At 44.3% G+C, this 16,125-nt stretch overlaps 1 protein-coding gene and 1 pseudogene across 1 annotated transcript in view; one reads left to right on the top strand and one right to left on the bottom strand.

Moving 5' to 3' along the window:
- AASS (aminoadipate-semialdehyde synthase) overlaps positions 1-16,125 on the bottom strand; it is a 61,636-nt gene that overhangs the window by 7,025 nt on the left and 38,486 nt on the right. Inside the window, exons 18-21 of the mRNA XM_022582317.3 lie at positions 10,864-11,031; positions 3,370-3,465; positions 1,120-1,235; positions 367-455 (exon numbers count right to left, since the gene is read on the bottom strand). Coding sequence (XP_022438025.1) covers positions 367-455; positions 1,120-1,235; positions 3,370-3,465; positions 10,864-11,031 — 469 coding nt within the window. The remainder of the gene's footprint in view (positions 1-366; positions 456-1,119; positions 1,236-3,369; positions 3,466-10,863; positions 11,032-16,125) is intronic.
- On the top strand, positions 6,542-6,980 carry LOC111179070 (alpha-N-acetylgalactosaminide alpha-2,6-sialyltransferase 5 pseudogene; annotated as a pseudogene).

Here is a 16,125-nt window from a genome sequence, read left to right as displayed (position 1 = left end):
CCAAAGACCAAATTAAAAATTCAAGGAAATGATAACTCTAACCAGGTTCCTCTGTCTAGGTGGGTATCACTATAACCTGGTTACAGACACGAGGGTACTGCTGTAGAGGCCATCCCTGCTTCTCCCCAAAACGCTCCTTCAGCATTTTCCTTAATGTGTCAAAAATTAAAAGTAAAACTAATGATTTTTTCCTTTGCCATATTACCCAAGTTCACTCTTACTTAATAGTTCTCTTATTCTCCCCTCTGGAAAAATAGTCCAAGTGTTCTTTCCCCATTCCCACTGTGTAGCTCCCGCCCTTCAGTCTAATTCACTGGTTCTTATGATTCCTCTGCTGGGATGTTTAGCCAATAGCCCACGGCCTACCATAGGAAAGCTTCATGGCCAAATGCTTGGAGAGTGCATCCACGAGAGACTCTGCCCGAGGGACTTGTTCATCCCCAAGCAAGCCCAACCTGAGAAGCACGAGAGACGGCTGCATTAGTTCAAGTCCTATACATATGCTCAGTTGGGAAGCAGAAGGGAACGCTCACTGGATTTTATCTTGAAAGGGCAGAAACACAAGACGACAGTTCAAGTTATAGGACTCTCAAGTTATTGTAAAATAATAATAATGAGAGTAATGTTTTAACCTTTAGAATCATCCCCAGACTCTCCCAGGAGTGTTGCCTGGAGCTAGACCTGATGCATTGTAAGTACACACTGTTGCAAAGCTTTTCATGAGATTAATTTACAGGTTAGTTCTCCCACATGAAGGATACCAGCAGAATGGGCCACAGCCACATGAATAAGTGTTTTAAAGTAGTTAAAGGAAGACTGGGAGAATGTCCTACAGGAGAGAAAAGATATCCCACCTTTCTCAGGAACTGAGTAGTGAAGCTGCTCAAAAATAAGTATTTCCCAAGTTATAATTGCCATTGAATTTCTCGCTTTACCTACTTTTTATCCCCACATGAACATGGTACGTGGTAATCTCTGTACAACAGGCCAACATTAGAGCAGCAAATTAATCAAAGACAATGTAAAATGTTTGCTTCTATCTTGACTTTTCTTTGACTAGAAAGCACTAAGTAATCATTGATCCAGTATTTTGCTCTAGGTTGACTGGTGGGTACCTACCATTCAACAGCCTCCAGCTGGGTATTGTCTCCTTCTAGTTTCTTAAAGACAGCTTCCTTAAGCACATCACACTTGGAGGAGGGTGAAATTCCCACTAGATCACAGAGGAGTTCTTTCTGGTTAGAAAAACAAAGATACAAATTCTAAGCTCCAAATAAAATAAAAAATGAGTTGAGAAATTATCCTATTAAGACACTGGACCTCAAAAGAACCTCAAATTTTAAATTAGAAATAATTAGAAATAGTAAATTGTGGCACACACGTGTGCATACACCCATCTGCACACCCACACATCAATAAATGGGTATTTCAGAATAATATTTCAGCAATAAAAGAGTCATGACACCAAATCAATACCAAAAAGGTGATACCATATTTACCAACACATTGACTACCTTTGCAGGTCCTCTCCATCACCTTATCCCTTATTATTCCTCACCGTCTAGAAGTCAATTTTGGCCAGGATAGAGTGAAAGGGGCTTATTGCTGTGGTTGCTAGTAGCAACTAGAGTTCTTTTGTAGGTTCAAGAAATGAGGAAAATTGTGCAGATAATAAAATCTCAAAGGACGAGCACTTAAACAGTGGTCATAGCTTTTTCTAATTTCTAAACAAGACTTTTTCCAGGCTCCCAAGGAAAATGTTATGCTCTAGATCAAGGATCAACAAACTAGTTCACAGGCCAAATGGAGCTCACCACCTGGTTTTGTAAATAAAAAGTTTTATTGGAACATAGCCATGCTCATTTGTTTACGAGCAGTCTGAACTGAGTAGCCTGAGAGACCACATGACCCATAAAAGCCTAAAAAATTTACAATCTGGACTTTTACCAAAAAAAAAGTTTGCCAGCCCCCGTTCTAGACTGTAGCTACCAAGACAAGGGGACCAGCCCCAAGAATGCCTGCACCAACCTTCCCAATCAAACTGCCTCAATATCAGATTCACTATGGATATTTATTCACTCCTGTCCAACAAGTAAATTTGTGAAATCTGAAACTTAGATTGAAAAGACTCTCAGATACACAAAAGAACTGAATTTAAAAGCAACTGGCAGGCTTCCCTGGTGGCTCAGTGGTTGAGAATCTGCCTGCCAATGCAGGGGACACGGGTTCGAGCCCTGGTCTGGGAGGATCCCACGTGCCACAGAGCAACTAGGCCCGTGAGCCACAACTACTGAGCCTGCGCGTCTGGAGCTTGTGCTCTGCACCAAGAGAGGCCGCAACAGTGAGAGGCCCACGCACCACGATGAAGAGTGGCCCCCGCTCTCCGCAACTGGAGAAAGCCCTCGCACAGAAACAAAGACCCAAAACAGCCAAAAATAATAAATTAATTAATTATTTTTTTTAAAAAAAGCAACTGGCTAACCAGAATACCCAAGATCCAAGTTTCTTTGGGACACTTAATGGGATTAGCAGTATTGATTCTTTTCTCTTTGTGATAAATTTCTAGCATTTCTATTGGAATATGGGCACATTAATTTAAGTTGAATGACCAGCTGGTAACAAGTTAATTCCTGGCAGTTAGTGGAAGCTCTAGATTTTAATACAACACAGATATGGGCATAAACTCAGTAATTAAAAACTCAGATTACGCATGGTTACAAATGGTCAAATAAAGGAACGAATGGGATTCGGGCGTTGGGAATCTAGTTCTGCGATACCACCAGGAGCTCTCCTGCTTTCTCAGTTTCAGGAGGCCCAAGCTTAATTCCTGTCATGGGGCCACCACTCAGACAAGCGGCAGAGCCCAGAGCACAGTGCAGAGAGCAAGCGCATCTCTGCTCAGGGCTGAGGGAGCAATCAAGTGGTAGAAGTTGTTGCAGGAAACGGGCCCCGAGAGTCAGCCTCCGTGTCCTCTCCATCCTCCCCAAACAATGAAGTTTGGAAAGGGGGGCTTTGGGGCTAGGACTTAACTTCCTGCACATAAGCCACAGAATGGGTTCTTTGCTGGTCCAAACCCACGTTCAAACCTGACCATTTCAGAAGGCATTTCTTTTTTTTTTTTTTGCGGTACGCGGGCCTCTCACTGTTGTGGCCTCTCCCGCTGCGGAGCACAGGCTCTGGACGCGCAGGCTCAGCGGCCATGGCTCACGGATCCAGCCGCTCCGCGGCATGTGGGATCTTCCCGGACCGGGACACGAACCCGTGTCCCCTGCATCGGCAGGCGGACTCTCAACCACTGCGCCACCAGGGAAGCCCTCAGAAGGCATTTCTGAAGAGCAGCAGACAATGTGTAATTCCGGAGTCACTCACCCAGGTGAGCGGATTGGCATCAGGTCGAAGGGCAGGAAATGCACCTCTGTTTATAAGACCCAATTTTACAAATCCATTCAAGGCTTTGGCATATCCCTGTAACAAGAGTTATTAAGCAATATATAAAAATTTGTCTTCAAAGAAACACTTTTTTTAATTTTTTGAAAATAAGGACCTATTTTTGTAATTCATTTAGAAAACAGGCTGAAAATAGCCATTTGTACTGCTAGTATTGATGCAGCCACCCTCGGGTTCAAACCAAAATCAGTAGTGTCACAATTCCACTGGTTTACACAAGAGCCCTTGCAAAACGTGGGTCTTTACTTTTGTTTCTGGGTAACATGCGAGTGGTGTTTTCTGACAGCATAAGGGAAAGTTTCATCTTGTGTTACATGCTCAGGTCAGCAGAATTGTATTTAACAGAATAGTTGTTCTCTCTCTTATAATGGAAGAAGGAACTTGTAAGAATATCTCCCAACGAAGATAATCCATCCTACTGATTAAGAGCCATTACCCTAAGGTATATAAGGAGCAAAGGGAAAAGGCAGGCATCAGAGAGGTATTTCTAAAATGCCATCACTCTGATAAAAATTCCTCACATGTCCTTCATTCTCTACAGGACAGGCTGAGGTTCTTGGCACTGTTATGTAGAACCCATCCCAATAAACCCCTCCAGCCTGACTCACTAATCCTCCTTTCCACCACTCACCATCCTCCAAACAAGCTGCTGTGCTCTTCCAGAGAGCTGGGGCTCGGTGCACGCTGCTCCCATGCTTGGAACGTGGTAACCCCTCTTTCTCATCTATGAAATGTTTACTTTTCTCTTAAGACCCAGCTCAGCACACATAATGAGCTCCCTAGGTGAGTGGGCACTCCCTTCTTCTCTGTATTCCTGTAGCATTTTGTACACACCTCTATGATGGCACTTAACACAATCTATGTAATTAATTGTCTATTCAGCTGCTGAACTGCAGGCATAGAAAGTATGTGTATGTGTGGCCTTCATCCCCATGTCCTCACCCCATTATCCATCATTCCAATATGCTGAAAGAGAACAAATGACTGGATGAATAGATTCTGAATGAAGATGAAGCGAAGGAAGATCATAATGTATGTTCTCCTGTGAGCAAGTTACACTGGGGGCCAGGAGGGAGGGGGGATGGGAAAGCCAAAATAAGGAGCTTTATAGCCACTGCAATTGAGAGACAGCAGGTGGGGGGAGGAGAAGAAGAAGAAGAAGAGAAGAAGGGCAGGAAATTATTTCAGGAAGCAGTAAAATTATTAAGATATAAAATAGTTCCTGTTGCCACTGGACGTTTCACAATTTAATGTGTGAATTCTCACATGTCTGAACGGCTGTATTATTCAAACTGTCCAAAGTTACTAATTAAAGAATTAAAATTCATTTGCTCTAACCCAAGGTAAATATACTTCAAAGAGGAGAAGCAAAAAAGCAATACCCCGAGCCTGCTTCTAGGATCTGATGAATGCTGGGGATCCCTTCTTCCAACATCTCAAATACTGAGACACTTCTCAGCTATTTCTTCATCTCAGAAATAATTTTACGGTGACCTCTAGAAACGAATTTGTTTTGTGTATTCATTTATCAGTAAGTACTTAGCAAAGTGCTGCTATGTGTGAGACTTGTGCTAGGGGCTGAGGCCATAGAGGCGAAAAATGCAGTCCCTACCCATGAAGACACTACAGTCCAGGAGAAGGGTCAGATAAGTCCAACAAATAAGGCCTGGCACATAGTGAGCAAAACCACAACCACTGAGGACTACGATACACTGGGCTATCGCAGGTGCTACAACAGAGGTAAACGCCGAGCTGTGGGCGCACAAGGAGGGGAACTCACGTAGATGTCGGGGAGGGGAGTCAAGGAGAGGAATTAAGAAAGATCCTGTAAGGTGATACAAGCTGGGTCTGGAAGGACTCAGGTGACAGGCAGGTGCAGGAGAGAAGTCAAGGTCTCCCTGTCATACTTGGGTGATAGGGTCTCATCTCTAACGCTGGAAAGAATCTTCAGGTTACTGAAGGGTTGCTGACATTGCTCGGGACATGAACTCTGTGACATCTTCCATCCTCTGGGGTTCTGTGGGGATGGCTCTCATCCATGCATATCCTTGAGAGCTTTAGTTAATTCTTAAATCTCTTAAAATCCTCTATTTCTGGGTCTATATGTTTGGCAGGAGCCTAAATCTATTGGAAAATCCTAACTCCTGAAACCCCTGGGGAAAAGAAACAGAATCAAGAATCTGCCAGATCTGAGGACAGTATGGCTGCAATTCACACTAGAATTTCTGCTGTGCTTGAAGGCTTGTGAAGCATCCATGGTTCCTCGATCTCCTTAGGATGTTATCACTGACAATTCATTTAATTCCTAGACAATGAGGACATCACATTCATGAGAGCACAGGTACCACGGAATCTCACAGGGCGTCGAGATCTGAAATCAGGTCTCTAATTTTTAGAGATCTATGTATTTTAGGTACGCTGGTTGTAGTGGGTTGAGTAGTGTATCCCTCATAACTCATGGCCACTCAGAACCTCAGAGTATGACCTTATGTGGCTCTTTGCAAATATAATTAGTTAAGGACCTCAGTATGAAGCGACCTATATTTGGGGTCCTAAATCCAGTGCCTGGTGTCCTGATAAGAGAGGAGAGGATACAGTGATATAAACAAGAGAAGGTGGTATGAGGATGGAGACAAAGAGATGGGACCAGTATGTCTATAAGTTAAAGAGCATCAACAATCACCAGCAACCACCAGAAGTGAGGCGAGTGGCAAGGGACAGTTTCTCCCTCGACGCCTCCAGAAGGCTTGCCCTGCCCACACTTTGATTTCAGACTGTGACCTCCTGGATGGTGAGAGGATAAATTTCTGTCGTTTTAAGTTTGTAGTAATTTATTATAACCACCCTAGGAAACAATTACACTGATTGTCTTAATCTGGCCACACTTGTAACTACTCTTTTGTGATTACAAAACGTGTGCTGGAATCTCTGCAACGGCGGTGCTTCCTGGGTCCCGCGGCAGCTTCCCTGGTGAGTCAGGCGTGGCTGGCTGCTGGGCAAAAATCAGATCCGCCTCTGTCCCATCACCCACGACGGAAACCCTCCAAGAAAAAGTGGTCCCAGACGCGTGTGCCTGAGGATTCCGCACGAAAGAGGTGCCCAAAATGAAGACCCTGACGCGCCCGGGGCTGGCAGTGTGTTTTGCGCTCACCAGCACGTGCACCGGCTTGCCGCTCGTGCACAGCAGCCTTGGCGGCCAGAAGGCGCAGCCCCCGCAGCAGCAGCCGGCAGCGGCGACCGGCAGCGCGCAGCGGCCCGCAGAGAGCAGCCCCCTGCCGCGCCCCGAGGCCCCCGCGCGACCGCGGTCACTGCACGGATACCTTGGCGTGACGGACCACAAGGAAGATCTCCAACACTTGGCTCAGCACTGGCTGGTTCACAATGACGATGCCCTGGAGCTCTGCGACAGGACCAATGTTTATGGCATGGATCCCCAAGACTTCTGCAGGGATCCCAATCACCCTTCAGTACCTTATCACTATTATGAACCTTTTGGACCTGATGAATGTGCAATGTACCTCTCCCGTGAGTGAGGACGGAAGGGTAGTCATCACCGCTTTATCACAGAGAAATGAGCCTTTAAGGACTGCGCGCGGGGCTTCCCTGGTGGCGCAGTGGTTGAGAGTCCACCTACGGATGCAGGGGACGCGGGTTCGTGCCCTATCCGTGAAGATCCCACATGCCGCGGAGCGGCTGGGCCCATGAGCCATGGCCGCTGAGCCTGCGCGTCCGGAGCCTGTGCTCCGCAACGAGAAAGAACTGGGCACAGACATTAAATTTTCACTTTTCTCAACCAGACCGGAAACCAGAATCGCTTGCTAGAAGTCATCCTGAGAACAAACCTGTGTTCTGAGGAAAGTGTGTGGCCAGACTGAAATCCCAAGTACCCTCTGTATCAGACATCAGGCCCCTGAACTTCCTGAATCACCAGACATGGAAGAGGAACAGAATTGGTCGCAGGGATAGCTTCACTCCTCAAGAAGTGCCATGTACAGATGCCTCTGAGGCCTGACTACAAAGCAGTGCAGCTGGTTTACGGGGGAAAAATTCCAGAACTAATACACCCTAATGAGTGCTGTCCCTTTCAAGAGGGGTGACCTTAGGACCTGAACACTCATTTCAATGATGCTGCCATGGCTAAAAACATTTTGGATCTCTTTAAGTATTGCCTTTGAAACTGAGACATGAGCAACTCAACATTAGTTGTATTCCTTCGTAGAAATATCACGTTAAGAGTCATTTTTCTATCAAATTGTATCCTAACCTGAACCTTTGTCATCTGTTGGACTCTGTGTGGTTGGTAAAAAGCAGCCTTGAAAGTATGGACATGATTTCTGAAGAGTACATCTTTACTAAAACTAAAAATAGAATTACCATATGACCCAGCAATCCCACTCCTGGGCATATACCCAGAGAAAAGACACATGCATCCTAATGTTTATTGTAGCACTATTTACAATAGCCAGGTCATGGAAGCAACCTAAATGCCCATTGACAGATGAGTGGATAAAGAAGATGTGGTACCTATATACAATGGAATATAACTCAGCCATAAAAAGGAACAAAATTGGGTCATTTGTAGAGATGTGGATGGACCTAGAGATTGTCATACAGAATGAAGTAAATCAGAAAGAGAAAAACAAATATCGTGTATTAATGCATATATGTGGAATCTAGAAAAATGGTACAGATAAACTGGTTTGCAAGGCAGAAATAGAGACACAGATGTAGAGAACAAACGTATGGACACCAAGGGGGGAAAGCGGGGAGTTAGGGGGGATGAACTGAGAGATTGAGATTGACATGTATACACTAATATGTATAAAATAGATAACTAATAGGAACCTGCTGTATAAAAATAAATAAATAAAATTTAAGAAAAAGAGTACATCTTTACTGACTTTCAAAAGCAACTGCCCAATATTTATTTATTGAGAGTTTTTTAGTGTGCTCTAGGTCAGTACTTTTATAGATTATAATTATGTGGTAATTTATCCTTCCTAGTTCTTTAATCCTGAATGATGGTTGGAAAAGGCCCGGAACAGGGAGATGAGTTGCCGTGTTCACAGTGCTCGTTGTTAGCATGTGATGGTATTTGGCTTGGAAATGTTGCGTTGCATTTTTTGAACCCTCAGGCTTCAAGAACAGCTATGACGTTTTCCAAAGTGCAGAAATGCTCCAAATGACAAAATTGAAAACCAAAAACTTTGTCATTCAAACAAAAAAGATACCAACAAGAGAAACTTAAAGACAATTTGATTTAGCAATAACTGATGTAGGTCACTTCACTTAAGCCCTAGTTTCCTCTTCTGCAGAATGATATCACTGTACCAGAGGACCTCTTAAGTTTCATTCCAGATCTGAAATTCTCTCAACAAGCCTCTCGTTGACCCATGTAAGGACTTTGCACTTGGAATGATGGAGCTCCCACAGTAGCAGGAGCCTTATTTTAGGGGGTCTTTTTTATCCCCCTACTACCTATCCCCCTCTTGTGGTTAAAAGCATACCTCCTCCCCAGACCCCATTGGCAGAAATCCATCCCCTGCTTCTCTGGTGCTTCTTGCACCAAAAAGAGTTGGCGGGGGAGAGAATTTTCATGCTTTTCCTTGGTGACAAGAATAAGGAACTGCACTTCTATGAGTTTTTGAGGAGAAGAGAATATAAGGAGATTCCCCATTATACTGCTCATTTGTCCTATGAACTATTCGGATTCACTCACTGCAAATCTTACATTATGTTCACTGCCATTCCTTGGCGTTCAGGAGTATAAAGGACTTATTTTACTTAGAACCAAGATCAAATAGTATGAAAGATTTTCATTTATGCAAGTAACATTGTTCAAAAATAGTCTTTAAAAAATATACCAATGTTTTCTTTACACATGGCTTAGGAGGCATTAATTTCTCTAATGCCAAATTTGAAGGCGCCAGCAAATATTATGTATGGGGACTGACATTGTTTTACAAAACATGACCTGGTTTGTGATTAAAGGAGCTTTCTCACATTAAAAAATAAAAAATAAAACAACTTTTAAAAATGTGTGCTGGACATTCGTATTTAGGGTCCTAGTAGCTACACCCTATTTTGTGGTAAAAACATTTCAGATTCACTTTGGGGAAAGTGACGCTGACTACATCGTCAGCACTGGGGACATAAAACAGGGGCCAAAGCTGATTGGCACCTTTTATTGCACTGACCTCAGGGGCTAATGAGACAAAAACGCTACTTCTGGCTGTGAAGAAGTACTTTTTCTTTTTCACTGGATTTGAACCTAAGAGGCTGCCACCATCTTGCCATCCCTGTGAAACAGGGGATGCAGCCAATGCTTGAAGGAAGAGCTGAGAGGTGAAGAGACTATGCCAGTGAGGTCACAGCCCTCAAACCTCAGTACACCTGAAGCTGACGCTTCACCTGACCCCCCTTCTCCTGAGTCAAAAATTCCCTTTTTGCCCCAGCCACTTTGAGTTGTCTCCCGAAATAGTCAATCAAAAGAGCCCTGAGGGGAGAGCAGCTCGGGGCTCTGTGACCACCTAGAGCAGTGGGATAGCGAGGGTGGGAGGGAGACGCAAGAGGGAGGGGATATGGGGATATATGTATATGTATAGCTGATTCACTTTGTTATAAAGCAGAAACTAACACGCCATTGTAAAGCAATTATACTCCAATAAAGATGTTTAAAAAAACCCAATTTTTAAGTAAAATATTTACATATAGAGTAAAAAAAAGAAAGAAAGAAAAGAGCCCTGAGAAAAAAGATGCCAATCTGGTTTGTTTTTTTTGTTTTTTATACATTACAAAATGATCACCATGATAAGTCAATTACCATCTGTCACCATACAACGATACTACATTATTATTGACTACATTTCATACCTGTGACATGTACATTTCATACCTGACTCATTCATTTTGTAACCGGAAATTTGTACCTCTTAATAGCCCTCACCTATTTCCCCTTCCCTCTGGAAGCTACCTGTTTATTCTGTGTATCTATGACTTTGTTTTTTTCTTTTTTAACATATGTTCATTTATTTTGTTTTTAAATTCCACATATAAGTGAAATCATATGGTATTTGTCTTTCTCTGACTTATTTCATTTAGCATAACACCCTCCAGGTCCATCCATGTTGTTGCAAATGACAAGAGTTCATTCTTTTTTACAACTGAGTGATATTCCACTGTGTGTGTGTGTGTGTGTGTGTGTGTGTGTGTGTATGTATATACCACATCTTCTTTATCCATTTGTCTATTGATGGGCACTTAGCTTGCTTCCTTATCTTGGTTATTGTAAATAGTAAGCATAGGGGTGCCAGTCTGGTTTATCATCTTAATTATTTCAATTACGAAGAAAAATTAAGTGTTCACGTCACTTATATCAAAACAGGCAACATGACCATCTCAGATAGAGCCACTTACCTTGTACCTCAGCGTCCCCCGTAATAAAGTGTGAGCAGACGGAATGCCATAAATCTCAGCATATTTGGTACTGTCTCTGTTAGGATAACTTTCCAAATTTAATCCAGGGAAATAATCCATAGGAGTAACCGAATCCAGAAAGGAGACACCCCCTACCACATTCACAACCTGAGGAACATTGAAAAGGCACACATGGGGTTAAGAAAGTGTATTCCTCTTTGCATTTACCTGCATTAGTTTCATAAGAAAGAAATCCAGGTTTTACAAGAAAGCAATAGGGGATTTGAAAAACAAAATTTTATAAAACTACGCTAATCAACATCCCATATTCAAGCTGTTTTACTAATATCATAATTCACAAGGCCATTGTTCTCCCAAGCTTTAAAATCTGACTTAAAGCATTTCGTTTTTTACTCAGATCTTGTTTCTGATTTTTCCTTGCCCCTGGATGAGATGGCACTGGATTATGTCTCAGTAGAGTTTTGTTTTGTTTTTAAATAAACAATACGCTATAAGCAACAGATACTCAAAGTGGCTTCTGTGCTCAAACAGCAATGGCCACATTCTCATTCTGTTCTTTCTCTTCACTCCCATCCCCCTTCTTGAATGCTAGCTACATCAGGCACCAGTCTTGCACATCCATTCACACAGCTAGCATTTACGGACCACCTGCTATGTGTGTGCCAGGATCACACCTGGGAATAAGGACAGTGACGAATAAGATTCAACTCCTGCCTCCGTGCAATCCTTTGTTCATTGAACAAACCTTTACTTAATGTCTACCAAGACCCAGGAGCTGCACTAGAACAACAATAAAGTGCTACAGCCTGGACTAGTCAACCAACATGTGTATGTTGGGAAATGGAGTGGGGGAGATGCCTTCTCACAAGGACAATGCAATGAACATACAGTGAAACTCAAAAAAAAAAAAAAATACTACCTCCTGATCTCACTGCCTCTGAGAAGTTATGTCACCGATTCCCAAGCTCTTCTGCTTTCTCAGTAATCCTTGTTCCTACATCTCTGCCCCCATCATACACAATCAAAATGCGTGAAGCATTTTTTCCCGTTAATTTTGATTAAAGGGCTAAATTTTTCTTTCAGTTTGTGAGGTTGATGATCATCCTTGAGATCATGGAAAACATTCTGGAGTAATAAAATCAGGGCTGAGAATCCTGGTGGAACTAGACTTTTTGTCCTGCTTGCACCACTGGAAACAATCTCTGACCACATCTAAAAGCTGCACGAAGAAACACTGCACAAGGGAGCTGGTGACGTACCTTCTGGCGGAGTCTGAGCAATTTGCTGAAAGGAGTCTTCGGCTAAACTTAATGATTCACAGGGTTTATTTGTAGGGAGGTTCTGAGTATGTCTTGGTATGAAAGGGAAAATGGAAAGGTATGTATATGTATAGCTGAAGCCCCAGAAGGAAACGGGCAGTGCTGACCACAGAGTCATGCCTGGAGAGGCCTCCGCAGTCAAAGGCTCACTTTGAAGAGCACCAAGGACCATCAAAAATCCCAAGAGTGAGGGGCTTCCCTGGTGGCGCAGTGGTTGGCGGTCCACCTGCCGATGCAGGGGACACGGGTTCGTGCCCCGGTCCGGGAGGATCCCACATGCCGTGGAGCGGCTGGGCCCGTAAGCCATGGCCGCTGAGCCTGCACGTCCGGAGCCTGTGCTCCGCAACGGGAGAGGCCACAGCGGTGAGAGGCCCGCGTATAGCAAAAAACAAAACAAAACAAAACAAAAAAATCCCAAGAGTGGGAATCAGAAGGAAGTGAGGAATGCTTTTCATTTAAGTTTCTTGTCAAACTCTTCTGAACTTCACAGTAAACATTTCCTGAAGAGCCATTTCTGTATTTTTCTTTAAAACAAATTTCTTCCATCAGGATTCTAAATTTTTTTTTAAAAGTCTAATAAAGAGGCAAATGTTGACTTTTAGGGTCTTCCCACCTATCTCTCTTCTACAACCTATGGCAATTCTAAAGTCTGGTTTACTTGTTTGCAGGTTAGGGATTTTTAAAGAAAAATTCAATAAAGACCACTATATTCCAGCACTGTACTGATCAGAAATAAATCAGCTGGTTCCTAAGTCTATCCTGAGATCCTTGTAAAGAAAACAGGGAAAATATAAGCTGGATGGTAATGATCCATTTAGAGACTGACGGCTGCTGAAGGAACTTGACCCCCAAATTACTGGGTCATTTGATATCAATTCAGAGTTGTATTTCTAGTGTCCTATCGTGGGATTCATTAATAAGCCCCGCCCTATATGACAGATAAGAAAGAGAGGCATATTTTTCCATTTGGCAGAGAATATGCATTTTTTTTTCTGACTCAACAATGATTCCATCCAAGACCCACTCCCAGCAGAAACAGTGGCTCATTACTCGCTGCTGGTGCAGACTGCTCTAAGTGTGACTCTTCCCCACACATGCGCCCACACCCACACGTCCCCCAACCACTGAGAACCACTGACAATAAGCTGGATTACTAAACCAACAAGACATTTAACACAGGCAATATACAGACAAGCATTTAGGAGGGCCCACTGTGTGCCAGGTGCCTTATATACATTACCTTTAATCCACGCAATAACCCACTGTTCAGAGGTAAAAACTGAGGCTGATAGAGTCACCCAGGGGCAGATTTAAACCCATGTCTATTTGACTCCAGTGTCCGTGTTCTTTCTACTATACCATACCGTCCCCTTAATTGTGCTCATCTGTGGATCAGTAGTTTGAAAAGGATATTAATTGAGTAGGTACAGCATTCCTGATCATGCCACCAGTGATGCACCTGAAAATTAAGAATGGCTGTAGGTGGGCTTCCCTGGTGGCGCAGTGGTTAAGAATCCACCTGCCAATGCAGGGGACACTGGTTCAAGCCCTGGTCCGGGAAGATCCCACATACCGCGGAGCAACTAAGCCCGTGTGCCACAACTACTGAGCCTGCACTCTATAGCCCGCAAGCCACAACTACTGAAGCCCGTGAGCCACAACTACTGAAGCCTGCGCACCTAGAGCCCATGCTCCGCAACAAGAGAAGTCACTGCAATGAGAAGCCTGTGCACTGCAACGAAGAGTAGCCCCCGCTTGCCGCAACTAGAGAAAGCCCGCGTGCAGCAACAAAGACCCAGCATAGCCAAAAATAATAAATAAAATAAATTAAAAACAAAAAAGAATGGCTGCAGGCAATAGAGAGCAGCAGCTACAGAGGGAAGGCTGGGTGCTACAGTCAAGGGAGGGGAAGGCAATAGGAAGAGAGCCAGAAAACCTATCTCAAATCTGTGTTTGCAGAGCGAGCACGATCCTTACTTAGTGTATTTGTTTAGCTTGGGAGTGGCTTGGGATAGGAGGCTGAAGGAGATGATGGCGAAGGTCTGCCATGTCACCCCCAGGTGTCACCAATGTCCCACCACCCATGGAGGGAACAGAACTCAGAGAAGGCACAGTCACTGTCTCCAAACATGTGGAAGGAAATCAGATGCATTAGAAACAGGATTAGAAGTTAGAAGTTAGCAGTAGTACCAGAGGTAGATCTTGTCCTACATCCTTGCAGTTATTTCCAATGAGATACATCCTAATTCCTAGACCACTGCCTGAGTTGCTGGAAAAGTTTAAGGTTTCAACTTAAAAGCAGAAGCCAGGGGCTTCCCTGGTGGCGCAGTGGTTGAGAGTCCGCCTGCCGATGCAGGGGACGTGGGTTCGTGCCCCGGTCCGGGAAGATCCCACATGCCGCGGAGCGGCTGGGCCCGTGAGCCATGGCCGCTGAGCCTGCGCGTCCAGAGCCTGTGCTCCGCAACGGGAGAGGCCACAACAATGAGAGACCCGCGTACCCCCCCAAAAAAAAAAAAAAAAAAGCAGAAGCCAGAGAAGTCACCTGGCTCCCCCGTGATGATTCTGTGTATTGCATAAGGCCTGCTCCATGGTGGAGGGTGATGGTGACAGAGGCAATAGAGGAACAAGAGAGGTTTTGAGTTGTTTAACAATCTGGGTTAGGAGACAGACCAACACACTTGAATTACTGAGTGAATAATACAGCATCCGGAAAAAGTGTTAGACACAGACAAACAAAGTGTGGGAGTTCAGACAAAAGAATAGTGAACAGGGGCTGGAGTGGTCAGGAAGAGCTGCGTCCACAAGAGGAGACCTTGAAAAAAGTATGATTTTAGCAAAGAGAAGAAAAGCATCGTGTTTTCTCTTGGTGTCCTCCACAGTGTCAGGGAGATGCAAAAAGCACTCCTCTTTTACAAAAGGAGTTCAGGATAAAAGGGATAAACTTCAAATTCAACAAATACAACTTTTGCTGCCTGAAAATAACCTCTTGCTTTTCCTGAGCTCCTACCACCATTAATTTCTTTACGCAGCTGATGTTCACTAGGGGCTTACGACAAGCCCAAAGACCTGCTGTGGGGCGGACTGTAATCTATATGACCTCACTGAGCCCTACTGCAAGAACCCTGCAAGGCTGGTGGGATTACGCTTATCTTCAGGCAAGGAGCTCAAAGCTCAGAGAGATGAAATGATTGTTCTAGTGCCACCCAGCCAGCAATGGCAGAGCTAGAGGACCAAGTCAGACACACTGGTATCAGGTTCCATGCTCTTTCTGTTGCACATTGCATTCCACTGACCTTCTCCTTGTTATCATCTTTATCTCTTTTTTTTTTGCGGTACACGGGCCTCTCACTGTTGTGGCCTCTCCCGTTGCGGAGCACAGGCTCCAGATGCGCAGGCTCAGCGGCCATGGCTCACGGGCCCAGCCGCTCCGTGGCATGTGGGATCTTTCCGGGCCGGGGCATGAATCCGCATCCCCTGCATCGGCAGGTGGACCCTCAACCACTGCGCCACCAGGGAAGCCCTCTTTATCTTTTATATGGCCTCCTGAGAATAAGCATTTTACCCAGCTGAAGCAGAATTCTTCCTGCATTCACATGTGAGTTTATACCAAACATAGGCCAGTCTCTGTTCCATGACTGCAGAAGGTAGAAGGGGCAGTTGAAGAGGAGATCGGCAGTAGCATAGAAAAGGGCGTGTGTCTGGTAGAACGTGAGACTGAGACCCAAACTTTCATGATTCTTAGAATTGGAGAACTAGATTGCCTGGCCTTTGGTGACACTGAGGGATGTCAGCACTTGGACCACAACTCAAGGGTTCTGTTTCATATCCTGAACCATGTGAATGTGTCTTTCCAGAATCAAGGTCAAGTGTCTTGCTTGTCCAGTAGCGTTTTCAGTGCAGCTGTGGTCCTCTGGTCACTAAG

This window comes from Delphinapterus leucas, chromosome 9 (genome assembly GCF_059928025.1).
Source record: "Delphinapterus leucas isolate spDelLeu-1000000601 "Yukka" chromosome 9, BTC_Dleu_Yukka2, whole genome shotgun sequence".
Classification (NCBI taxonomy): Eukaryota; Metazoa; Chordata; class Mammalia; order Artiodactyla; family Monodontidae; genus Delphinapterus; species Delphinapterus leucas.
This window is presented reverse-complemented; position numbering and strand designations above follow the sequence as displayed.